The following is a 27347-nucleotide window of genomic DNA, read 5'->3' as shown; positions in this document are numbered from 1 at the left end:
GGCCGGGCAGCCTCCATTGTGAGGTAGTTCTGGTTTCCTCCTTACCAAAGACAGACAAGCCCTGAGCCTGGCCCTACATCCAGGTACCAGAACCTCCAGTCCAATGGTGTCTTCTTCCTCCCAGTCACACAGTTCACTTTGCCCTAAAGCACTAAGGGCTAAACGGAGGGGCTGAAAGCCCGGGAGAGTCCCAGCGTGTGGCGGGGCAATCACAAGGAGCCCTGAGGATCATCCTGAGATGAGACTCTCGTAAGTCCCCAAAGCCAAGTGAGGCATATAATCGACATCAGCGTCCCCCTCTCACCAGCGCCAGGGCCAGGCACCCTTGGGAATTAGGAGTCAGTGTCTCAGTGCTGCAGCCTTGGTTCCTCTGGAGAAAAACCCATGGGAGGCTAGTTCAAGGCTGTTACAGTCCTTAACCCTGAGCCACCACCACCTACCCACCATGCTGAAGATCTCATTGCTTGCAAGGGACAAGAACAGCGAGCCCAAGTACTTGGATGATGGGTCCAAGTCACTCTCAGAGAGTAGAAGTAGCATCACTTCAGAGAGTGTCCATCCTGAAGAGGAAGCCAATGGATTATCGTAAGTGGCTGCACGGCCCTCCTCTATCTGAGGTCAGGCACTGCTGCCTTCACAGAGCTGGGCCACAACTTCCTACTTCTCTCTTCTTAACATATTTATTCCCATTGAACAGGAGACATGTGGATTAAAGACGAAACCTTCAGAATCTAAGAAGTTTGACCCATGTGGCTCTGGGTATTACACCTGTTTCACAGGTTTTGCAAAATCGCAGATAGTCATCCCCAACATGAGCTTTTTTTTTAATTAAGTAATTTATTTATTTAACCTGTGCCAGGTCTTAGTTGCGGCACTCCGGGATCTTAGTTGTGGCATGCGGACTTCTTAGTTGTGGCATGTAAACTCTTAGTTGCAACATGCGGGATCTAGTTCCCTGACCAGGGATGAAACCCGGGCCCCCTGCATTGGGAGCGTGACGTCTTACCCACTGGGCCACCAGGGAAGTCCCTAAAGTGAGCTTCTCAATTCCCAGAACAATTTTCTATCTCAGGCTGGCTGTTCTTTCTTCAGCAGTTTCAAGCTGCTTTCCTCTCTGTCGACTTCTGCTATCATTCATACTCTCTCTCCCTCTCCCTCTCTCCATCTCTCCCCGCCCACCAGCCTCCCTCTCACTTCCTCATACAAACCCATCCAGGAAATAGAAGTTCACCTCCTAACCCCATGTCCCTACTTTTACTCCCATAAACTCAGACACGTGGCTCTTTTCCTCAGGGCTTTATTGCCAATCAGACTATTATTTAGTAATCAAATCACATAATATCCATGGTATAGAGAGATTGTAAATGACAATACCCAGTGTTGAAAGGATGTCAGGAAACGCCCTCTCTCATGTCCTTTTGGGAAGAATTAAACTGGTACCTTTCTAGATGGCAATGTTGTAATATATGTCGAATCCTAACACATTTATATAAAACATACAAATACTTACTTGGCCTATGCTTTCTTTTAAAGTACACGCACACACACACACACACAACTGGCCGTAGTGGCTGCTTCTGGCTAAGAGAATTGGGAGACTGAGGCAGAGATAGAAGACATTTATGTTAACTACATAAGGTTTTTTGGGGTTCTTTTTTAGTTTGTTTTACCTTTTGAATTTCATACGGTGTTACTTTGGGCTTTTGTTTGTTTGTTTTGTTTTTTGGCTGCGTTGGGTCTCATTTCTGCACACGGGCTTTCTCTAGTTGCAGCAAGCCGGGGCTACTCTTCGTTGCGGTGCGCGTGCTTCTCATTGCAGTGGCTTCTCTTGTTGCGGAGCACGGGCTCTAGGCGCATGGGCTTCAGTAGTTGTGGCACGCGGGCTCAGTAATGGTGGCGCACGGGCTTAGTTGCTCTGTGGCATGTGGAATCTTCCCGGACCAGGGATCAAACCTGTGTCCCCTGCATTGGCAGGTGGATTCTTAACCACTGCACCACCAGGGAATTCCTCTACTTAGGGCTTTTTAAGCATAAGTAAATATAAATAAATAAATCCTTTGATCAATAATACCACTTCCAGGAATTTTTCCTAAGGAGATAATAGTGCAGGTATGCATGATAATTTTATTGAAGCCAGATCTTAACCTCAGATCTGGTTGTAATACTGACAATTGAGAAACAATGAGAGATTATTTAAAGTATGATACACATAGTGGGATACAATACAGCCATTAGAAGTGATGAAGGAAATCTATGGTTGTGGGAAAATATGTAGGACATACTAGTCATAAAGAAAATTAAAATACAGTATTATAATTGTTCTCCTTGTGTAAAATTTGTGTGCATTTAAAGACAAGGATGCCTAGAGGAATGTTAAAGTGTTAAAAGTAGTTTTTTCCAATTGGTGGAATTTGAGTATTTCCTTTTATAATGACAATGTATCATTTTTCAAGGAAAAAAAATAGAAACTTTTTTTTAAGTCCCTGGGAGCTCCCAACATGTGTTTTACTCCTCACAGCCCTGATCTATGATGCTGTTAACTAAGGTGCAATGTTTTCTCCAAACCCTTATCTCACCCTTCCCAAGAGATTTGATCAGGTTGGGCAAGATGCTGCTGTAGGAAAGAAATGAGAGATGGAGGGATGGAGAACAGGAAGGGGGCACATCTTTTGGAGAAATTACTATCAAATAATTGACAAAAGATTTTTTTAAATAGGGTGGGTTTTTTGTTTTTTGGGTTTTTTTTTTTGGCTTTGACATTTTTCAATAATTGCAGTTACCAAGAAATATCAATTACTGTTGGAAGTGAAGGGACAGCTTGTACCACCCCCCCACCTCCCCCCATTGCTTAGGTGAAAAGTCTGAACTCACAGAGATGCAGGAAGTCACTCTCTTCTCTCAGCCCCAGCCCTCTCCCTGGGCAATACTGAAATGCCAAAACCTGACCCAGCCCTGACACCCTAACCAACAGGACAAGACCAGGAGACGTGAGCACCAACTCGCCATGTGACCTTGGTCAGTGTATTTCCACCCTCCGGGCCGCCTCCAGACAGTCCAAAGGCTGCACAAGGAGGTGCCTCCAATGACCTCCTCCAGGTACCTTTTGATACAGGAGGAGGGGGCCCCACTACCTGCTTAAACCAGCCCTTGCTTGCCTTTTTTCTATCACCCCAGCTCTGCCTCCTCTTTAGGAAGCCGTTTCAAACAGGTGAGCACTGTAAGGCCAAACCAAAGGTGGTGGTGGTAATGAGGAGGATGATGATGATGATAATAATGTTGATGGTGATGATGCCTCACATCTGTGAAGCACTTCACAATTCCAAGATTCATTATGTCATTACCTCTTCTAATTCTTATTATATCCTTGGGAGGTAGGCAGGTCAAGATGAATAAACAGAAGATGTAAGCAGCCAAGGGCCTTCCCAAAATAGTGACCAAAAACAGTCGGTTAATGGCAGAGCTAGAACTCAGAATCCAGTGGTCGTACCGCAGTTCAGTCCTTTGCAGTCAACTTTTCATTTCAATTCCTTTTTGATTCTCTTCTCATGATCCTGTTCCACATTCCCCCTCCCCAGTGGACTGGTGGTGCCTGAGCAGGTGCTGCCAGCACTGGTGTGGAGAACATTTAGAACCCTGGTAGCTAGCACCCTGCCAGGCACATAGTAAGTGTTCTATATGCACGTTTAGCAACTGTTATTAAATTGTATCCAATGCATAGCATGGAATAAGTTTGCAGTGAATATTGTTGAGTAAATGGATGAAAGAGTGAACTAGAACCAATAAATACTCCATATGTGGTGGCAGACTTTTTTTTTCTAGTGAATGAATTAATAAATGACTGGGCAGTGATAATTACCTGTAAATTGAGAAAATTCTTATTATTTTTTTCCATTGTCTATCTAAATGCCAAACTTCTAGTAGGTCTCAATAAATTTTGAGTGAATGTATCATGAAAGAAATTGTTGAATGCATTAATGAATAAACTGGTACTAGGGGGTTATCCAGAATAGTAGCAATGGTTATTAACTTTTTCTTTAGAGCCTAGTGTGTGTTAAATATTTGTTGAGTCACCTGAACTAGCACCAGCCCTTGATCAGAGGTTCCAGAACAGATCCTGGGAACTGAGAGTTAAACCAGAGTCCCCTTCATCTGGTTTTGTCTTCCCACCACAGGGTGCCTGGAGAGGCTGAAAGAAACCTGAGCGTTGGGTCTCCTTTCCCTCCTCTAACATACCCTTTTGTTGCCTTATGCTCCCCCTACAGGATTATGCAAACCTTGATTCACTTATTGAAATGCAACATTGGCACAGGGCTCCTGGGACTTCCTCTGGCCATGAAAAATGCCGGCTTATTGGTAAGATGGACCTGTGCAATGGGGACCAGGTCTACCCATTTGGGAGAAAGGGTTGGCGGGTCCCTAAGTCCTTAGTACTGTTTATCAATGGGCAATAAGCCTATTGCTTAGGGGGGCACCCTTTGGAATAGGAAATGAGCCTATTGGCATCAATCCACTGGAGCCAACCCAGAGCTAAATGGAGCATGCTTGGAGGAGACAAGCCATTCTTTTTTTTTTTTTTTCCAGTTTTATTGAGATATAATTGACATACAGCTTTGTATAAATTTAAGGTGTACCGCATAATGACTTGACATACATATACTACAAAATGATTGCCACAATAAATTTAGTTAACATCCATCTCCCCATATAGTTACAAAAATAGATGTTTTTTCCTTGTGATGAAAACTTTTAGGATCTACTCTCTTTGCAACTCTCAAATATACCATATAGCAGTGTTAACTACAGTCATTGTGTTGTACAATATACCCCCAGTACCTTTTATCTCATAACTGGAAGTTTGTACCTTTTGACCACCTCCATCCAGTTCCCCCTCCCCATCATTGTTCTTAAAGACTCACCATACTCGCATACTGATGCAGAATCTACTTTGCCACAGTTCTCCCAACTCCCTAGGATTATATCCTTGTTATTTCATTCATTTATATCAGCAGCCTGGCCCCTCCAGGCATTTGAGTTTGTGACTACTGTTTGTGATTGATTGTGAGAAAGTGGCTTGGAAGATGAGGTTAACAAATTCTCTACCAATCCCCTGACACTTCCTGTGCCCTCCCACCTCTGTCTTCTTGCTTATGCTGTTACCTTCTCCCTTATTTCTGTCTTTTGAACTCCACCTCCTCTGTAAAATTTGACTGTTTCCTATTAAAATTCCTTCACCTTGTGTTTTTCTAGAACTTTTATCTACCTAACCTGGAATCCTTCCAGCACTTACAAAGATGAAACGTGCTTATTTTAAAAAATACCTATCTTACTCACTGAAAGCTCTGAGGGCAGGTACTCTCTAATTCATCTTTACACCTCCCCACAATACCTGCTATAGAGACTGGCACACTGGAAGTCCCAATTTGTGTCCATGGAATTGAATAGATAGATTATTTCCATTTAGTTGAAACGAATTTCTCCTTCTCTCCAGGCCTGCAAAGTGGCCCTCATGTCTAAAAAAGTCACATTGAGACCCCTTTAGAATTCTCAGGGTTCTAGAACTTCTGAAGAGCATTATTACCACATGGCCCTCAACCAAACTCTCTTTGCCAGTGTGGTCTTTGCTTTTTAAGATAACTCTTTTATCCTTTGATTTTTGGTTCCTAAGAGTTATTGGGTGATTTCTTTACCCTCCATCTCCCATCAGAACCTGTAATCATGATTCATTTGAGAAATATGTATTGAGCACCTACTATTCTTAAGCCCTGGGAATATAGATTTAAACAAGACAAAAGAGTCTCTGCTATACGGAGGCTACATCCTGGTGCAATCTAGTGGTGCTTTTCATCTCAAATTTCTTTGTGATGTTAGCACAGGTCACATCTATAAAGGCACAGGTGTCCAGCACAAAGAGGGTGAGAGAGTCCCTCTTCGCTCTGTGCCGTTGTGATCACATCTGGGAGATAATGATTAATAATGAGCCCTGCTTTTTAATATCATCACACATAAAAAAATGGAGACTATGTGAGGAGGAGACGTGTTCATTATCTTGACTCTAGTCATCATTTCTCTGTGTATGTATATCAAATCATGTTGTTCACCTTAAATACATACAATTTTTAGTTAAAAAAATAAAAGGGACATTGAAAGTACGCATATGAGAGCAGTGATTCTCAACTGAGGGTAATTTTGCACCCCCCTCACCCAAAGACATTTACAGTGTCTGGAGACATTCTTGGTTGCCACAACTTGGAGAGGAGGGGGAGGGAGTGCTTCTGAAATGCAGTGGGTGGAAGCCAGTGATGCTGCTAAATATCCCACAATGTATAGGACAGCCCCCTGCAACAAAAAAAAATTAGCTGGCCCAAAATATCAGTAGTGCCCCTTTTGATAACTTTGTACTAAAGGAAGAAAGCCAATCCCTAAGAGGAACCTTGGTCTTCAAGCATCTTGGAGGAGGTAAGGGCTGGGATGTGAGAAGGAATGAGAGATCTAGAAGCGGAACTAAAGGCCAATGAGGAAAGGCATGGGCTACCTGGGAGGTAGTGAGCTCTCTGTTACTAGAAGTATTGTAGCACAGGTTGGGCAGCCACTTTGCAGTGATGCCAAGAAGGGCATTCAGGCCAGAGCATCTGGGGGCACAAGGACATTCAGGCAGAGGCTCTCATCCCCAAATCTCTATTATGAGAGGGACCCTAGCACCCAGGCAGGGAGAGGGCCAGGTATGGGAGCAATCCACCTGTGGCTCCCTGTGCCCACATCTCCTTTCCCCTCCAGGTCGGTCCTTTCAGCCTGCTTGCCATCGGGATCCTCACCGTGCACTGCATGGTCATCCTGTTGAACTGTGCTCATCACCTAAGTCAGAGGTGAGAGTCCTGCTTCTCTGTCACTTGGTGCCAGGTTCCATCTTAGGGTGTGCTAAGTTTCCCTGGATGGCTGACCCAATTAGCTGGCCCCCTCTCCAGGCCACCACCCCTGCTCCTCTAGATACTGCAGAGGCAGTGGAGGGAGTGATTAAAATCCCAACTGGGAACTCCTAGGTCTGGACCCAACTCTGCTGCTAACTAGCTGGACAACTTTGCCAAGCTCCTGCACTCTCTGAGCCCAAATATCCCTATCTAGAGAAATCAAAAGGGATAAAGGATGCAAATGTGCTCATACATATCCATGAATATGCGAGATACTTAAGATGTCTTTCTTTTCCTCTTAATCTCCCCACCCCCATCTCCCCCCAACTCCAATACATACACCTTCCAAGGGGAATTTTTTCCAGGTAAACCCTTCTTGGGACAAGTTAGTAACAGTAAAAAAAACATAGCAATGAGATGAATAGCTCACAGGGATATTAGAGATATCCCTAATACAGGGATAGTTCACCTCAATCCCTAATAAAGTATACATACAACACTCAATGTTTATATATTTAAAACTGTAAGGCAAAGCAAAATTCCAGAAGGAAAAGACAAATGCAGTGAAAATAAGCAATGCTGAGAATTTCATATTCATAAACTAGCAATTCATGGTGATTAGCAATTCTTTACAGCCAATAGCCTTATGGCTTCCTGTCCACAGGGCTCAGCTTCTCCCAACGCAGGCAAATCTAAATATGTCCTCACAGATGTGGAGGAGGTCCTCATGAGTCAAAGTAGGGATATTAAATGAAGCTCCTCATAAACTCAAGTTATCATAACCCAAATAGGTGCATCTGGGGTATATATTAATCACACCTAACTTGTGTGGCACTTTCCAGCCCACGAAACACTGTTAAGAGCATTTACTCATTCAGCAATTTAATTTATTGCACAGTTACACTGTGCCGGGTACATGGCAAGAGCTTTGCAAGTCTTCTTTTATTTACTCCTTACAGTAAAATTTTATGGTAGGCACTATTTTTCCCATTTTATAGATGATTAAACTGAAGCTTAGGTGAGTTAAATGCCTTGCTGAAGGTCACACAGCTAGGAAATGGCAGAGCCAGTATTCTAAGACCTGTCTGACTCTACCCCTTAACCTATCTGCAAATCTTTTTCTTCCCTCAAGCCTGCCAGGGCCATTTTATCACCGTGCAGGTTTCCAACATCTCTGTCATTTATGACAACCTTTCCCTGATGTTTGCTTTTGATTATTTGTTTTTCCTTTTTTTTTTTCTCTAATACAGAGGTTATAGACTCATGGCCTAAGAGTTGACAATGGTTTTCAGATATATTTGGGAGGACTTCTACTGGGTTTTTTAAATTATTTATTTATTTATTTGGCTGTGCTGGGTCTTAGTTGCAGCAGGCGGGCTCCTCAGTTGCGTCTCATGGGCTCCTTAGTTGTGGCACGTGAACTCCCAGTTACAGCATGCATGTGGAACCCAGTTTCCCGATGAGGGATCGAACCCAGGCCCCCTGCATTGGGAGCGCAGAGTCCTAACCACTGTGCCACCAGGGAAGTCCCTTGGTTTTTTGTTTTTCACCAGCATTTAAAAACCTGAAGATTTCACATAAAAAAAATCTGTACCTTCTTGCCAGTCAGACACTCTGCCACCTTTGCGGCTTCATTCCTTCATCATTCAGCTGGAGCCACATCCTGATCAACCCCTTTTGGAGCAAGACCTGTACCAGAGCCTAGGACACTGTCTCCACTATCCCCTATTCTGTCTCATAGCCAGCCCTTCTCACCACATTACTGATACCTTTCTGATCCCCGTTGCTTTTGAATTTGCAATCCTCAGAGTAATGTATTTGCCAGTCTTATGCAATGTGACCTCGTCTATATTTCATATGCCAAGCACATTGAGTAATAATAAAAACAGAAGCATCATGCCGTGTTCTCAGTGCATCACCATATTCATCTCTTACTGGCTCCTCCCCAAAACCCAGACTGCATGTAAAAACACTGAAGCCTGGAAGTATCAAGAGACTTGCTCAAGGTCTCCCAGCCATCTAAGGGGGTGTGTTGGGACTTAAACCCTAGTCCCTGACAAGTCTGGGGCCCTTTCCCTCTCCAAGCTACTCCCCTGAGTCATGCAATTAACTCCAGGGACCTGGGCAACTTGCTCCCACTTGCTCTGTTGACAGTCCTCAGCAGGGCCTTCCTGTCCCTTAGGAAGGGCCGCCTAGGGAAGGAGGGATGAGGGAAGAGGGATAGGCTAGAACTGGGGTGTCACATCCTACAGGGGTGCTGGGCAGGAGGCTAAAGATTACCTTTGCATGGTGTCTGGTCCGGGGCAAGCATCCCAAATGTTCCAACACCCTCAACAGTGGGAAGAAGGGAATGTAAGTCCAGAAAAGACAGAACCACTGTCTTGGCCATACTCATACCCCATCCCCCTCCCTTCTCCTCCCTCTAACCCGGTGTGCACACCTCACAACTTTCGTATCCTCTCTGCCCTTGTTTGCAGACCTAATCAATTCACAGCTACTGTCTACCTAAATAATAATAATAATATCCACTTAAATATTAGTGTTAAAAAAGACAACTACAAAAAAGAGGCAGAATTCTGAAACTTTTAAAAGTATACCATTATAAAATATCTCAATAATACTGTTGCTAGAAAATTACCAGAATGTCCCATATTAATACATGAATATATAATAATTACTCACTTCAGAAGTACATTGTACTTAAAAAAAAATGTTTTAAGTTATTCATTGCTTGTCCTTTCCCTAGACTGCAAAAAACTTTTGTGAACTATGGAGAGGCCATGATGTACATACAGCCTTGAAACCTGCCCAAACGCCTGGCTGAGGACCCACTCAGTGTGGGGAAGGTAATAGTCATAGAACACTGCCTGTTCTTTCTTTATTTCTAGTAACACAAGTTTTAAATGAATATGTTCTTGTTTAAAACTATTGAACAATATAGAGAATCTCCTCTGATAGCTCCATCCCCCATCCCACTCTTCACCCAAGAAGTAATCACTGATATCTAGTTAGTAAACATTCCTCTAGACTTTTTCTCTGCATGTACTTTTTCTCTGTATATATGTGTACAAATGGAAATATATATTTTGTTTTGTATTTTCTTGCATATTATATATATTTTTTGTTTTTTATTTTCTTGTATATTAATTGGAATATTTTTTGCAAATTTGCTCTTTCATCTAATAATATGATTAATTTCTTTCCACATTGGGACATAGAGATTGACCTCATTATTTTGTAAGGCTCACGATGTTCCCCAGTATAGATGGATCCTGTGGTTTTATTTAATCCTTCCCCTAATGGTGAACATTTAGGTTGTAACCCTCACTGGATAAAAAGTTTATGGTGTACAGAATGCTCTTCTCTGTCTGATCTCCTCTGATCATCTCAATGACCTTGTGAGGTAGGCAGGTGTATCTTTATTGGGAGGAAATATGGTGATACAGGCTCACAGAGACAGAATAATGTGTCCAAGATCACAGGTATAGATACTGGTGAAGCAGAGTTTTGACCAAGCACCTAACATGGTAGCGTTTCCCAGCAGAGCCCCTCAGGAGTTAGTCCCTCACCTGCCAAGATTCTTCCTGCAGCTCCTCTCTTGGGAATGTCAGTAGGTCACTGATCTCCCAATCAGGAGTCACACTGATTTTCAGACAGGAAAGGCACGGGGCAGTAATAATGGAGATCTCGCAATTGTCCATCCTTTCTCACGAAGATTTATCAGCTTCTGATGACATCCTGAATAAAACTTTCAGGCAGGAAGGCTCCTTGGAGATCACTATATCCATGCCTATTCAAGTGGAGGAAAATGAAGACCATATAGAACAATAAGGCTGCTCAGGTTACCCAGGGATCAGAGCAACAACTGAAATCCAGAACATTCAGCTCTCATCCACTATACTGTGCCATTTCTCTGGAGGCCCAGCAGCTGAGAAAGAATTGGGAAACTATTTTATTTAAACAAATGATTTGTAATTTTTAGTATGCTAAGAAATACCTGGGGAGTTTGATTAAAAATTACCTATTCCACATAAGCAACAGTCATCAATTGATGCTCATTGTGAAAGGTCATTGGAAAACTATAAAGGAAGAATAGACTGGCATCACCTGACCCCATGTAGTCATCGACTCATGTCTAGACATGGGACAACTGGACATGGTGTGTCTTATAATAGGATACAGTAGGGAGTACAGAGAACTACCTCTGAAGTACCCTTGCCAGAAAGATAAATGAAGAACCTCAGTCTTATCAAACCACTAGATCTAATATCAGTTTACAGGAAACACAGGGGATAGAAGAACAAGATAAATGACATTATGAATTCATCATCTGAATCTAGAAAGTGAAACGTACTACAGGGCAATTTTCTGGTATCTTCACCACCAACCAAAAAAATTAAAGTTGCAAGGGAAAAAATAAATAAGGCAAGGGGAATATAGCAGATTAAAAAACTTGAGACTTGGAGCTTCCCTGGTGGTGCAGTGGTTGAGAGTCCGCCTGCCAATGCAGGGGACATGGGTTCGTGCCCCGGTCCGGGAAGATCCCACATGCCATGGAGTGGCTGGTCCTGTGATCCATGGCTGCTGAGCGTGCACGTCCGGAGCCTGTGCTCCGCAATGGGAGAGGCCACAGCAGTGAGAGGCCCATGTACCGCAAAAAAAAAAACAAACAAAAAAACAAAAAAACTTGAGACTTAATTACAAAATGCAATGAATAGACTTGTTTAGAAACCAACTGTGAAATAGACATTTTTGAAAAAATTGGAAAAATCTGACTATGGATGGACTATTAAGTGATATAAGAAATTAGTGTTAGTTTTGTAAGGGGCGATTAAGGACATGATGGTTATATTTTATTTAAATTCTTGTCCATTAAAGCTGCATACTGAATTATTTACAGGTGGAATGACTTGACATCTCCAGTTCGCTTCAGATACACCAACAAAATAAGCTTGTGTTCAGTGGGGGTGAAGGAATAGATGGAAGAGGATTGGCAAAAAGTTAATTGTTGAACCTGGGATGAGCACACGAGGAGTCATTGAATTATTATCATTGTTTTCATGTATGTTTGAAAATCTCAACAGTAAAGAGAAAAAACATCTCTATTCTGAAGTCTCATATGACACTGCCAAGCTTCTGACTCAGTAGGCTGTTATGAGAGCCAGGACTCTGTATTCTTACCATAAGCCTCAGATGATTCTGATGCAATGGTTACTACAACCCAGTCTTGAAAAACATGGATCTAAAGCTTAGAACCTAAGTAGAGGAACATATTTTTGTTCTCTTAAAAAATAAATGCAGGGCTTCCCTGGTGGTGCAGTGGTTAAGAATCTGCCTGCCAATGCAGGGGACATGGGTTCGAGCCCTGGTCTGGAAGGATCCCACATGCCACGGAGCAACTAAGCCCATGCACCACAACTACTGAGCCCATGTGCCTAGAGCCCATGCTCCACAACAAGAGAAGCCACCGCAATGAGAAGCCTGTGCACCGCAACTAGAGAAAGCCTGCTCACAGCAAGGAAGACCCAACGCAGCGAAAAATAAATAAGTAAAATAAATAAATTTATTAAAGTAAATAAATGCATCTCCAAATATGGGACAATTTAAGAATCCAAAAGAATAATGACAATAACAGAGTTTAATATATTAAATAGAGAATAATTAATGTGAATTTACTGTGATAACAAAAGAGGAAAGGAGAATATATCTTTCTTAGACATTAGCTAATAAACTTAGATAAAATGACAGAACTAGAAAATCACCACCTTGCAACCACCAGTGAAATAACTGATTCAGCAAGGATCATCAATGAATGTTAAAACCCTTGGGTTGAGGAGGATAGGCTATTTGTGGCATCTCAAAGTTTTTACCTCCAGGTTGCAAAGTAGGAAATGTACACTTTCAATAGAGAGGCCGAGCATTCGCCATCACAGTGGACATCCTGTGCCTCCCAATGTGATGAAACACAAGTATAGAGTATCACGTACGTGTGTGCTTGCTTCTCTGAATCACGAGGAAACAGTCAAGTAAGTCCACGATGTGGGACATTCTACAAGACAGATGACTCTTCCCAAAAAGCCAATGTCACGGGAAACAAAAAAGGTGGATATGTACAGGGCAGCTCTACCTGAAAAAAAATGCTAAACAAACATAGCCGAATGCCACATATGAAGCATGATTAGATCCTGAATCAAAAAAATTTTTTAAACAGCTATAAAAGATACTTTGGAGAGAATTGGGTTATTTAAAATATAGACTATATATCTGAGTATACTGAAGTTGATTTTCTGGACATCATAGTCCTAAGGGAGGACTATGTTATGGTCTTTAGGGTTGACGTGTTATAATATCTGCAATTTTCAAGTAGTTCTGAAAAAATGCATATGTGTGTGTGTGTGTGTGTGTGTATGGATAAACACATTCATCCATACATATTTAATGCAGTTAGGGCTAAACTTTAGCAATCAGTGTATCTAGTTAAACTGTATATGGATGTTAATTACACTAGTCTTTCAACTTTTACTGTGGACTTCAAATTTTTCAAAATTAAGAAATGAGGAAATACTAGAAATAATAAAAGAAATAATTGTCTCAAAAAATGCATTTAAAAATAATTTGTTTCTCCCTCTGTCTGCCTCTTGTTTTCCTTCTCAGGTACACTGTCAGCTTTTTATTAATGATCACCCAGTTGGGCTTCTGCAGTGTTTATTTTATGTTTATGGCAGACAATTTACAACAGGTAAAGAGGCCCCTTTGGGGCAGAGTGGGGGAAAGCAGACCTCCTGCTGCTAGGGTTGCATTAGCAAAATTATAGTTTTTGGATCATGGGAAGAGAGGGCTTCATTTCTACTCCCTAGTCAGACTACACTTGGGAGTTCTTTCAGTCCTGGGAATCACTCTTTAAATGGATCACAGGGAAGCCGAAGCAACATCTGAGGGGTGTAACCAGGATGGAAAGAGAGGCTTGCAATCCTGTCCAATCAGAAATAATTGAGAATTTTTAGCCTGAAAAGTGTTGGTGAGCTTTTCTTTAGGCAGCTCAAGGTTGTCATGTAGAAGACTTAAATTAAGGCAAACAAGTTGCAACATTGCCCTCACTGCATTCCTAACAGGCATTATAAATCAACCATAACATTCTTTCTTGGTTTCATGGAATAAACAAAGCATACTTGTTTTCGTGCACTCAGACAGCCAGAACTATGACAGGCATTATAGATGGAATATTCAAACAGACAGATTTTGCTCAATATTCAGAACTTTCTAACTTTTAGGGCTATCTAAAGTTCAAGAAGATATTCCTGTGTAATCAATTCCTATTCTCTGGATGATTGAAAGAAAACCATTTGATACGGAAGAAGAGCTTTGGCTAGATGACAAAAGGACCCTTCAGGCTTGAGATTTGATGATTCTAAGGGTTTCTGGTTGTCACAGTCATGGGTACTATGGTTTAGGGTTACCAGATTTGGCAAATAAAAATATATGACACCCAGTTAAATTGGAATTTCAGATAAGCAGCATAATTTTTTTTTTACTACAGGTATGTCCTTATGTAATATTTGGGACATACTTTTACTAAAATGTTATGTGTTAATTATCTGAAATTGAAACTTAATGGCATCCTGTGTTAATGTGTCACCTCTAACTACACTGCCCTTCCTTGTGCTCCACATCAGATGGTGGAAGAAGCCTACGTGACCTCCAACACCTGCCAACCCAGGAAGATCCTGGTGCTGACCTCCACCCTGGACATTCGTTTCTACATGCTGACAATCCTGCCCTTTCTGATCCTGCTGGTGTTTATCCAGAACCTCAGGGTGCTGTCCGTCTTCTCAACACTGGCCAGTATCACCACCCTGGGGAGCATGGCTCTGATCTTTGAGTATATCGTGCAGGTCTGTGCCCAAAACCATCACAGAAGGGGGTCAATGTCCAGGGCTTCTGAGACCCTTGGGGAGGGTCACTGGTGTCATGGGCAGATGAGAGTGAGGAAGGTGACTTCCTGCTCTGAGCAGCCCCTGCCAAAGTGATGTCCGTGAACACCTGCCCGACAAGCTATAAAAGCTAGTCACCATCATCATCATTATCGTCACACTGGACAATGGGTCATTCAACAAATAGTCATTGATAGCTTCTATGACCCAGGCATTGTGCAAGGGGTGGGGATTCAGTAGTAAGTAAAATTGATGGGGTGTCTGCTTTCATGGAGGTTACAATCACTTGGGGTAATAAATCTCAATCAAATAACCAACCAAAATTGTAGCAGTGATAGGTTGACAAGGGATACATGGATGATAAAGGAATTCGATTTACTTTGTGCCAAGTTCTTTACATAGATTAACTCATTAAATCTTCACAATGATGCTATTTTGGAAGTAATACTACTTTATCCTCAGTCCACAGACAAGAAAACTGATAAACAGAAAGTAATCTTTCCACTAATTACAGTCATTTTGCCTCCCAAGCCCATGCTTTGCTATCATTACAGGCCCTGAAATTTCACCATTATAGTTTCATTTCTTTGAAAGTCTCTGGGGTTGTATTAGTTTCTTGCTGCTGCTACGACAAATTACCATAAATCTGGTGACTTAAAACAACACAAAATTATCTCAGAGTTCTGGAGGTCTCACTGGGCAGGATTGCATTTCTTTCTGGAGGCTTGTGGGGAGAATCTGTTTCTTTGCTTTTTCTGGCTTCTAGAAGCTTCATGCCTTGGCTCATGGCCCACTTCCCTCTTCAAAACCAGCAATGTCAGGCCAAGTCTTTCTCATGCTGCCATCTCTCTGGTTCTCTCTTCTCATTCTCTCTTCCACTTTTTAAGTCCCTTGTGATTATGTTGAATCTACCCAGGTAGTCCAGGATAACCTCGTTATTTTAAAATTAGCGTCAGGGGAAGTATAAAGCATTATGCACCTTTGCATCTCACCTCTCAGTTGTCTCCTTATTTTATTGCACAGGCATAGGAGTGTACAGTAGCTCTGCTGCTGCTCACAGCTCACATTCAAGTGCAGTAGCCTCAGTGATGTATGCTGTGATCACACCCATGCTGAATCCCTCCATCTAGTCTGAGAAATAAAGACTTAAAGAGGGGCCTGAAATTGCTCTTTGGAAAGGAAACTATAAAAGGTCCTATTGTCCTAAGGGCTTGAGAAGTGCCTGTGATAGCAGAGCTCAAAGCCTGAGCCCAGTGTTGCCAGTCTTTGATCACATTGTGGAAGTAGAACATGCCTCTTCTATTTTTCTTGGAATTTCTACTTTGATTTTGACTCTATACAGTTCACGTAACTCACCTTTAAGTTTTGTGATAACTCTGATATCCAAGAGTTTTTCCCTTTGTCATTTTCGTACTCTCCCAATTGTATTCCCAAACTTGGACTTGAAATATTTGGAAATTCCCATTTATCTCAAGGATGACATGAATCTCTTAGGAATAATTTCTTCTCAAATATAATATATAATACTGTGAAATAAATAAATAAAATTAGCTTGATTAGCCACCTTAATTCAGTCTGAAAACTTAATTCTCCTTTGCCATGTAATGTAACATATTCAGGGTTCCAGGGATTAGGATGTAGACATTATTCTTCCCACAGGAGTCTATTAAAATAATCATTCCGTCTAGATCTGTGATAGCTACTGTGCCAGCCAGAAGACCACGGCTCTGAGAGAAGTGATGGGAAAGAGGTATTAGAGAAGTGGAAAACAGAAGACCTGAATTCTTATCTGGGCTGTGCCACTCACTTGCAGAGTGGCCTTGGACAGTTCCCTTCGTCTCCCTGGGTTCCATTTTCACCACATGTAAAGATGTGGTAAATCAAAATGTAAATATATACAATGTATTCCTTAAGAAGGAATGAAATTCTGATTTATGCTACAACATGATGAACCTTGAGAACATTATGCTTAGTGAAATAAGCCAGCCGCAAAAAGACAAATATTATATGATTTCACTTGTAAGAGGTACCTAGCATAGTCAAATTCATAAAGACAGAAAGTCGAATAGGGGTTACCAGTGGGCTGGGTAATAGGGAGTTATTATTTAATGGGTGCAGAGTTTCGGCTGGGGATGATGATAAAGTTCTGGAGATGGAATGTGGTGATGGTTGTACAACAATGTGAAGGCTCTTAATGCCACTGAATTATACACTTAAAAGTGTTTAAAATGGTAACTTTTATGCCATGTATATTTTACCACAATAAAAATAAGTAACTTGTTTAAAAGTTGAGAAGGCTGACTCAGCTGTAGATATCTCATGGGTGCATCTAACACTGTCTCTGTTGATGTCGGGCAAGCCCAGCTCTCTACCAGATTTGGGATGACTTCTCCACCTTGGCACAATGAATGCCCTTCTTGTACTTCCTTTCAGGAGATTCCAGATCCCAGGAACCTACCCTTGATGGCAAGCTGGAAGACTTTCTTGCTGTTCTTCGGTACAGCCATCTTCACGTTTGAAGGCGTCGGTATGGTAAGATGGGTGTAGGGTTTGAGGGAATGGTCCCTAGTGCTCTCTATGAAAGCCAGTCATTGTTCTAGGTGTCTAAATAGTAGTATTTATGAAAAATGCAGAATATGATCTTCTCCTGGTGGGAGGGAAAGTCAGTACCCATTTACAGGGTGCCACTTGCCCCATACACCACACCAAGCCTTGAAAACTGAGTGAGAATTTACCATCAGCCCAGATGGAGTGGGGCACTCCTGGCTGTAGAAAATGTGGGAGAAGATGAAAGGGGGTGTGGCCCCTTCCTGACTCTGGGCTTCCTGGAGAAGGATGTCTGTGCTTGTGGGGGAACCTGCTAGCTTTCTTTCTACCTTTTCTTTCTCAACCTCCTTTCATCTCTAGGTTCTGTCTCTCAAAAACCAGATGAAGCATCCACAGCAGTTTTCTTTTGTTCTGTACTTGGGCATGTCCCTTGTCATCGTCCTCTACATCTGCCTGGGGACACTGGGCTACATGAAGTTTGGGTCGAACACCCAGGCCAGCATCACCCTCAACTTGCCCAATTGCTGGTAAGTCCCTGCCCATCTGGGCTTGGGGGGAAGGGGAGGGGAGTCACAGGGTCTGAGTCGTAGCAACAGAATGTGGCATCCCTGAGTTACCATTAGCAACAAATATTAACTGCTAGTATTAGTAGTATAATAACAGGTACGTTTAATAACCCAGGCATTGTATATTATCTTATTTAATTCTCTCAACAGCCCTATGGTTAGCATTATTATTATCAACTCCATTGAATGGATAAGAAAGTTGATATGTGGAGAGGCTGTAAGTAACTTGCCCAGCTCACACTGTTCATGAGAATTTGAAACTTGAAACTGAATCTGACTCTGTGGTTCACAGGCTATCAAACAGGAATGATCTGGGAGTGTCTATGAAACAGAAATAGCAACAACAAAAAGTATAACTCCAGAGTAATGATGGAGGGGCCTGCATGTGGACTGCTACTCAGGACCCCAATTCCAGAAATGGGCCTAAGCTGCCATTGCTATGCCCCACTTGGTTCTTGGACTGGAGTTCTTGCATTCAGTCGTTGGTTCACTTATTCATTCATTCATTCATCCAGGAAGCGTTTTGGGGACTGGCACGTAGCATTCATCGAGTATTAGCTATTGTCATTATTCTGGCAGTATTGGGTGCAGAATGACTAAGCAGTCAGTAGAACCAAGTGTTTAAGAGCACAGATTCTACACCTGAGCAATGGGATTTGATCCTGGCTCTCACATGACCTTGGATAAGCTAACCTAATCTTGCAGACCTCATTTCCATCCTCCATAAAATAAGGATAATACTCTCGCCTATTTGTATCAGTCAGGATAGGTTATGCTCTGGTAATAAAATAAACCACTCCAAAATCTCAATGGCTGAACACACAAATGCTTAATTGTATGTTCATGCTACATGTCCATTATGGGATGGCTGGGGCTCAACTCTGCACCATCCCCACTCCAAGACCCAGACTGATGGAATAACCACTCCCTGAAACATTGGTGGTTTCCATGGCAAAGGGCACATTGAATCATACCCTTTACCATGAAGCTGCTAAAGCTTCTCTACGAAGTGACATATGTCTCTTCTGCTCACACTTCATCAGTCAAAGCAAGTGGCCACGCCTCACTCCAAGAGGCAGGGAAGTGAAATTCTACCATGTGTCTGGAAGACTGGGAGGTATTTGGCGAGCAGCGCAAATGACTGCCATGCTATCTCAGGGAGTGACTGTGAGGGTGAATTGGCTTAATATACATAAAATGCTTAGAAAATTGTCTGGCACACAGTAAGTGCTCATTGCATGTTAGCTATTATCACTGCTATGTCTCCCCACAGCCTCGGTCTTTTGGAAGTGAGTAGGATGGTGGGGCATTCATTTCCCATAAGGCCACAGCTGTAAAATGAGAAAAATGTGACCAGTCCCACCCACTTCACTGTGTTGTGGTAATGACGAGATGAGATAATAAACATGGAATTTCTTTGAAGTTGTGACTTATTTTACACGAATAAGATATCAGCCTAATATGCTGTTCTTATTCTGGGTAATTCGGGCTGCCACTAGCTACCTTGGGCAGGGCGGGTGCTTTCCTTCTGGGATATCAGCTGGAAAAAAACGGGCATCGGGTGCCGTGAGGACCTCACAGCTTCTCTGAACCTGGCTGGTGATGAGATTCTCCAGAAGAGCCTTAAAGAAGGAATGAACAGGGCTTCCTTGGTGGCGCAGTGGTTAAGAATCCGCCTGCGAATGCAGGGGACACGGGTTCAAGCCCTGGCCCAGGAAGATCCTACATACCGCAGAGCAGCTAAGCTCCTGCGCCACAACTACTGAGCCTGCGCTCTAGAGCCCGTGAGCCACAACTACTGAGGCCACGTGCCACAACTACTGAAGTCCGCGCGCCTAGAGCCCGTGCTCCGCAACAAGAGAAGCCACAGCAATGAAAGCCCGCACACTGCAACAAAGAGTAGCCCTCGCTCGCCACAACTAGAGAAAGCCCACGCACAGCAACGAAGACCCAATGCAGCCAAAAATAAATAAATTAAATATCATTAAAAAAGAATAAACATAGTTATATATTAAAAAAAAGGAATGAACAAATATCCCCTCCCAATAACCAAAGACCAACAACCCAAGGAGAAATGGGCCTGAGCAAACAGTTCACAGGCAACTCAGAAAGTGACATTTTATATATTTGAAAAGCTACTCTGTCTCCCTCATAATCATAGAAATGCCAATTTTACAAAATACAACGGCACAAACCAGCATGTGTTCACATACCGTGTTTTGCCAAGGATGGAGGGAAGCAAGCACTCCATTATGCTGGGACAACAAATGTGCAATATGTCAAGAGCTATCAAACTTTTATTTTTTATTTTATTTCTTTTTATTGAGGTATAGTTGATGTATAATGTTATATAAGTTACAAGTGTACAACATAGTGATTCACAATTTTCAAAGATTATATATTCCATTTATAGTTATTATAAAATATTGGCTATATTCTCTGTGTTGTACAATATATCCTGTAGCTCATTTATTTTATACACAGTAGTTTGTATCTCTTAATCCCCTACCCTTATCTTGCCCCTCCCCCATCCCTCTCCCCACTGGTAATCACTAGTTGGTTCTCTATATCTGTGAATGTGCTTCTTTTTTGTTATATTCGTTAGTTTGTTTTATTTTTTAGATTCTACATATAAGTGACATCATACAGTATTTGTCTTTCTCTGTCTGACTTATTTCACTTGGCATAATACCCTCCAAGTCCATCCATGTTTTTGCAAATGGTAAAATTTCATTCTTGTTTATGACTGAGTAGTATTCCATTGTGTGTATCTGTGTGTGTGTGTGTGTGTGTGTGTACATACATATATATATGTATATACACACTGCATTGAACATGGGGGTACATGTATTTTTTTGAATTAGTGTTTTAATTTTTTTTTTTCAGTTACATACCCAGGAGTAGAACTGCTGGGTCATATGGTAGTTTTGTTTTTAGTTTTTTGAGGAACATCCATACTGTTTTCCACAGGGGCTGCACTAATTTACAACAGTGTATGACAGTACCCTTTTCTGAGAGCTATCAAAATATTAAATCACATATACTTTTACCCAACATTTTTACTTCTGGGGTCGTATACTGTATGTGCATAGGTATATGTACAAGCATATTCTTTACTGCATTGTTTACTGGCAAAAGACTAGGAATAATCTAAATATCCATTAATTGGAGACTGGTTAAAAAATTATAGTGTATCCATGCAATTGGAATATCAAGCAGCTATTAAATAGAAGAGCCAGATCTATGTATCTGTGTGTACTGATAGGGAACAATCTCTAAGAAATATTTAATGACTAAAAACAGAGATCAGTGGTGTGTAGAGGATGCTTGTGTGTGTGTGTGTGTGTGTGTGCGTGTGTGTGTACCTACATTCTGTGTAAGTTTGTATCTACACTATTTCTGGAAGGGCTTCAAGAAAATTGTTCGAAGAGTTGCCTGTGGAGAGAGGAACTGGAGACTGGGAATCAAAGGTGAGAGGGAGTCCTGGTATGACCTTTGTACTGTGAATTTTACTCCATACAGGTATACCTTTTTTAAAAAGTAAAAGAAAAAAGGCACAGATTCCTGAGTCACAGGCCTATTGAATGAGAATCTCCAAGAATGTACACTTTTAGTAAGCTTCCCAGGTGGCTCTGGAGGCGGGTCAGGCTGAGTCAATGGAAGTTAGGCAGTTCTATAACTCAACAAGTCCCAGCTTCCAAGCAGTGGATGAGTCCTGTGCGGCCCTGCCCAGGAGCCACATTGAATTTCACGTGCTGTCCCTCTCTCTGCAGGTTGTACCAGTCGGTCAAGCTGATGTACTCCATCGGCATCTTCTTCACTTATGCCCTCCCGTTCCACGTGCCAGCTGAGGTCATCATCTCCGTCGTCATCTCCCAGGTGTCAGAGAGCTGGGTGCTGTTTGCAGACCTGTCTGTCCGCACGGCCTTGGTCTGTCTGATCTGTGAGTAAGATAAAAGGGCTCTCTTTGCCCAAAGCTGTGGCCGGGAGCCACATTGACAGCTACCCCCATCACTGGCTTGGCCACTAGCCAAGCAAGATATTTCACTTCCCGGAACCGCAACTTTCCAACTGAAAAATGGGCTTAACAGAACTGTCACATAGTAAATGTTATAGTAATCTCTACTGTCTACACATGGAAAGAATACATTGACTGGTTTGAGGGAGAAAGAAGTGTCATTTATTCATTCCTATATGCCTCCTATATGTCAGGCACAGCACTGACATTATCTAATACTCATGACAGCCTAACTATGTAATATTACCAATTGAAGGAACTATGACCCATGAAATTAAGTAACATGCTCACATCATAAACAGCTGCTAAGCGACAGAGCTGGGATTTGAATGCAGGTTGTGTAGCACCAAAGTCTGTGTTTTGCATTGTGCCATATTCCTTCCTATCATAAATTAAGGTCAAGTCTCCTTAAAGTGGTGTTTAACTATAGAGAAAAACCCCAAGGGGCTAATTTGTTACAGTCTTGGAAGTCATTTTCTCCTCCCTTCCTCTGTCCCTCCCTTTCTTCCTTCCTGCTTCCTTCCATTCATTCATCCATTCATTACTTCATTCATTCTACATCAGGTGCCATTGTAGATGTTTGGGAAACATTGTGAACAGGGCTGGGACACTCTTTCTCTGAAGCATATTCAGAGAAAGAAGATCAAAACAGGTGTCCCATGAAGAATGAGGGAAAGAACTATGGAGGTTTTGCCTGGAGAAGCAAAGGCTTGGGGAAATTCTATATCTGTTCTCAAACACCTGTGGGATTATTGTGCAAGAGAGAGAGCAAATTTCATTTTAAAGTCTCCAGGAGTCAGCATTTAAAGTTGAGGGAATCCCATCTCAGTTCAGGGTCAGGAGAAAGTGTGTAAATCTTGGAGCAGACCAGCAGAACAATATACTACCAGATGCTATATTCCACATAACTGGAGTTCTATAAGCAGAAACAGCATACCTGCTTGGCTTAAGGTGTTGTTACAGAGAGTTCCCAGTCTGTACCAAGACATCAGGAACCTGTAAATATATTGTTTTGAAATCATTCCCAATAGGAAGGGTGTACATTGAAGAGAAACGCTGAGTAGTTCAGGCCACTTGGTATCAGGGAGAGAGCATCACTAGAGACAGCTGACTTTCAATGACATGTCCTGCTTCTGTTCTGTGCTGAATGACCACTTCTTCCTCTTTTATTCATCTGTCAATTCTGTTATCCTTCATTCAGTAATCATTTGTTGAACACCTACTATGTGCCTGACATTGTGCTAGATGCTAGGGATACAATAATGAATCATGAAAAAGACATGGCTCCTGCTCTCATGAGGCTTATAGTTTGAGTGGGAAATATATGCAGGCAAATAATTATAGCACATTGTGATGAATGTTAAGATGGTACACAGTGATGTACCAGAGGATAGTTAAGACTGTAAGAAGAGGCTACCCTAAGAGCACCTGAGAAGGTCCTATAACTTAGGCTGGGCCAAGTCAGGAAGTCCTCTCCACTGGAGTGATGTTTCAGTTAAGATCTAAAAGATAATTAGGGGGCAGGTGGAGCAGTGGAGAATGTACCACGTGCAGTGAGCAGGCTCTGCACAGATTGGAGGCAAGTGCTTACATATGGCCTCTCTGGAGAACTGAAAGCATAATGAGTGATAAGACACGAAGCCAGAGGATTTGGCAGGACCCAAGTCCTAAGGGACCTTGTGCTAAGGAGATCAGGCAGTGGGGAAGGGCCCACAGCAATGGGTTAGCATGACCAGATCTGACCCTTCTAGAGCACTCCTCCAGTCCACCTTGCATTATAGCTTTTCCTTGAGCGTGTCTTCTCTCTGCCCTGCCTGCATGAGCTCTCCTAAAGAACAGACACTGAATTTTCTCTGTACTTCCTCCAGTAAGCAATTTATTAAATATCTGATAAAGGAAAGCTGTGGATGAGGATCATCCCATCAGAGAGGTGATGGATTCTCAACCGTGAGAGTCTATGAGTCTCTCTTGTTCTCTGATTAGATGTGCTGGAGCAATTTCAGAAAGAGGTGATGTTTTCTTCAAGACCCAGAAAGCTAGTCTGAGTGCTTTCCAGAACTGGTTTTCCCTAATTTATTCATAGGAAAATCATATGGCTGTATAAAGTTGTCACATAATTTATGTCTATTCATTCAAATATTATCAAAATTGGACTCCCCTCGAAAATCCATGATATATGTTCGTTGTATGTATAAAAGGTGGAAATCTAAGAGTGTCTATGGAAGAGAAGAGGTGGTGAGTGAGCCGCCTAATGCTGTCTGCATGTTTTATATTCTCCGTAATTACCAGTTTCCTTCTAAGAGTAGGAAAACCAGTGGTTGAGAGACTGAGAGCAGCAGAGCCATCTCTCATTGTTTATCCATCCTTGCTTCTAGACAGCGACTATATTGCGTAGATTAGTACATATTCACTGTAGATGCAGTGCCTGGGCAAGAGTCAAGCATTTATCAAGCACCTACTGTATATCAAGTTCTTTCACGTACATTAGAGGCAACCTAGTAGGGTGGAAAGGGCCTTAGATTGGACATTTCAGTGGCTTCTCATCTCAGCTCTGTGTGACCTTGGGCACAACCCATTCCCTCTAGAGCTCTAGATTTCCCCAGCTCTGTGATGACAAGGTTATAATAGATAGGTAGTAGAGGATCCTTTTCAATAAATATTATATGTGAAAAACCCAATAGATAAAACAGAAAAGGAGAGCATGTTTTGGCAGCTAAAACAGAGGTGGGAGTCCAGATCCACAGTGCCTGTTCTGCTCCAGTTCACAATGGGCTCCTTTCCTACCTCTCCAGTGGTCTGTCAGGCACCTGTAGAATTACACAAGTCTCCAAAGAAATGGTTTGTTTCTGGGCTCCCTTCCTGCAGGAACGTTCAGCAATTCTAAACTTCTTTTTTCCCCGCAGGTGTCTCAGCCATCCTCATCCCCCGCCTGGACCTGGTCATCTCCCTGGTGGGCTCCGTGAGCAGCAGTGCCCTGGCCCTCATCATCCCGCCCTTCCTGGAGCTCATCACCTTTTACCCTGAAGACATGAGCTGTGTCACCATTGCAAAAGACATCATGATGAGCATCCTGGGCCTTTTGGGGTGTGTATTTGGAACATACCAAGCCCTCTATGCGTTGATCCAACCCATCAACTATTCCATAGCCAACTCCACAGCTGTCTATACATAATTATCTATTTTTATTCTGATAGTTCTTCCTTACTCCCATCCCCAATTTGACTTCTATTGTGGATGTTATATAGATTCATCAAACCCCAACATCTCTCTATTAATTAGTGGCTTCTTTATCTTGCCAAGAGAAAGGTAGGTGACACAAGTCAGTACTGATACCTCTCAGGCTATGTCTTTTCTGTTTTTTTGATTTCTCTGGAGACCTTTTGTACCTCTGAACCAAAACCACATTCAACCATTTGTATTATCAGCCTCATTTTATGGGAAAAAGGATGCCATTTGCCCATGATATCCCTGGAAACAGAGACCAAGCAAAAATATAAATGCAAAAGGAGTTGTTTTCTCTATTCTGCAGTAACTACCCTTAAAGCATCAGGTTTAGAAAAGTGTATGTTGAGGGAAGAGGAGTTTCTATTTAGGTATGGTTCTAAGTGGAAGAGTCACAGAACAAAAATAGTACTTAGCAGTAATTTTTCTAACCAATAGCTCTGACACTGATTTCCTATGGGATCTTTTTTTTTTTTTTAATTTTTATCCTGTGGGATCTTGGACAAGTTTCTCTCCCTGTCCATCTCACTTTCCCATTCTGTGAATTGAAGGATTGGATTAATTGGCTGTTACAGGCTCTTCCAGCTCTGACATTCTGAAAGTGAAAAAAAAAAGAAAAGAAATGAATTTATCCTTTAACACGTGTGAAAATCGAAGGGTTTTCTGTCAGCAAGTTACCCTGTTGCCCTGGAGACACAAGCATACCAGAAGCAGGTTAAGGGATAAAAACATTTCTTAGCAATCTTTCATTATGGTGACCTCCCTACTGAGAAGGACATCACCTCTCTCTCTCTTTCTTTTTCTCTCTCCCCCCACCCGACCCCCATCTTCTCGGATATCTTAAGGCCACTTAGAGCTGATTTAGGCTAAAGGGGATGAGCAGTTTGTGTGAGGGAAAGGATTTCATCATGTGCAAGGACTACTGACCTTTTTAAAAATAATACTTCGTTTTGGTAAGGGTTTGGAAAAACAATCTTATACTCTGCAGATGGCAGAATACATTTTTATGGCTTTTCTGAAGGACAATTTTTATAATACATAAGTTTTAAAATGAATAGCCCTTAGACCCAGTTTCACTTCTGGGAGTTTATCCTAAGAATCTTCTATGTTTGCAAAATTGTATGCATTATTTATGTTGGAAACAAATATCCAACATTAAGTTAAATTATGATTCATCCAGAATAGAATTCTGTGATGACCCCAAGCACTGCAAAACTGCACCTATTGATATGCAAATATATTTGTGATTTATCAATGGAAAAAAAAACTGGTTTAAAACACTCTGTGAACCAAAACTAGGCAAAGACATTACAAGAAAATAGAGCTACAGACCAAAATCCTTCATGGACATAGATGTGAAAATTCTAAACAAAATTTTAGCAAATCAATATAATCAATGTAATTCACCATATTAACAAACTAAAAAGAGAAAAATATATGATCATCCCAATATATACAGAAAAGCATTTGGCAAAATCTAATGTCTATTCCTAGAATAAAACTCTTGGCAACTAGGAATAGTAGGGAACTTTTACAACTGGTAAAAAAACATCTGTGAAAAATCTATAGCTAACATCATACTTGATAAGGAAAGACTGAAGATCAAAACCAAAATACAGATGTGCATTCTCACCACTTCTATTCAGTCTTGTACCAGATGTCTAGACAGTGAAATAAGGCAACAAAAAGAAATAAAGTCATCCAGAATGGAAAGGAGAAAGTAAAACTGTCTTTATATGAAGTTGATATGATCATCAATGTAGAAAATCCAATGGAACCTACAAAAAAACTACTACTAATTGATTTTACAAAGTTTCAGGATATAAGGTCAATGTATAAAATCCAGTTGTGTTTCTCTGTACTAGCTGGGAACAATCAGAAATTGTACTTAACAATAGCACCAAAAATATGCAATAATTTGGGATAAATCTGATGAAAGATATGAAACATGTACAATAAAGACTATAATATATTGCTAAAAGAAATTAAGATGTAAATAAATGGAGAGATACACCTTGTTCATGGCTCAGAAGACACATTATAGTTGTCAATCCTCATCAAATTCAGCAAGGTTTTTTTTTTTTTAATTGACCAGCTGATTGTAAAATTCATATGGAAATGCTGCAAAGGACCTAGACTGCCAAAATATTCTTTGGAA

At 41.6% G+C, this 27347-nt stretch overlaps 1 protein-coding gene across 1 annotated transcript; it reads left to right on the top strand.

Annotated features, from left to right (window-relative positions):
- Positions 1–517: 517 nt before the first annotated feature.
- On the top strand, positions 518–27144 carry SLC36A3 (solute carrier family 36 member 3). The gene is given in 11 exon segments (XM_081231639.1): positions 518–585; positions 4263–4353; positions 6775–6863; positions 9652–9694; positions 9696–9751; positions 13560–13644; positions 14579–14797; positions 17270–17368; positions 17744–17910; positions 21723–21892; positions 24871–27144. Coding segments are annotated over 10 exon segments (1284 nt in total). The 5' UTR covers positions 518–585; positions 4263–4266; the 3' UTR covers positions 25140–27144.
- Positions 27145–27347: the final 203 nt, after the last annotated feature.

The sequence above is a fragment of the Mesoplodon bidens genome (assembly GCF_964165515.1).
Source record: "Mesoplodon bidens genome assembly, chromosome: 4".
NCBI classification, from domain to species: domain Eukaryota; kingdom Metazoa; phylum Chordata; class Mammalia; order Artiodactyla; family Ziphiidae; genus Mesoplodon; species Mesoplodon bidens.
This window is presented reverse-complemented; position numbering and strand designations above follow the sequence as displayed.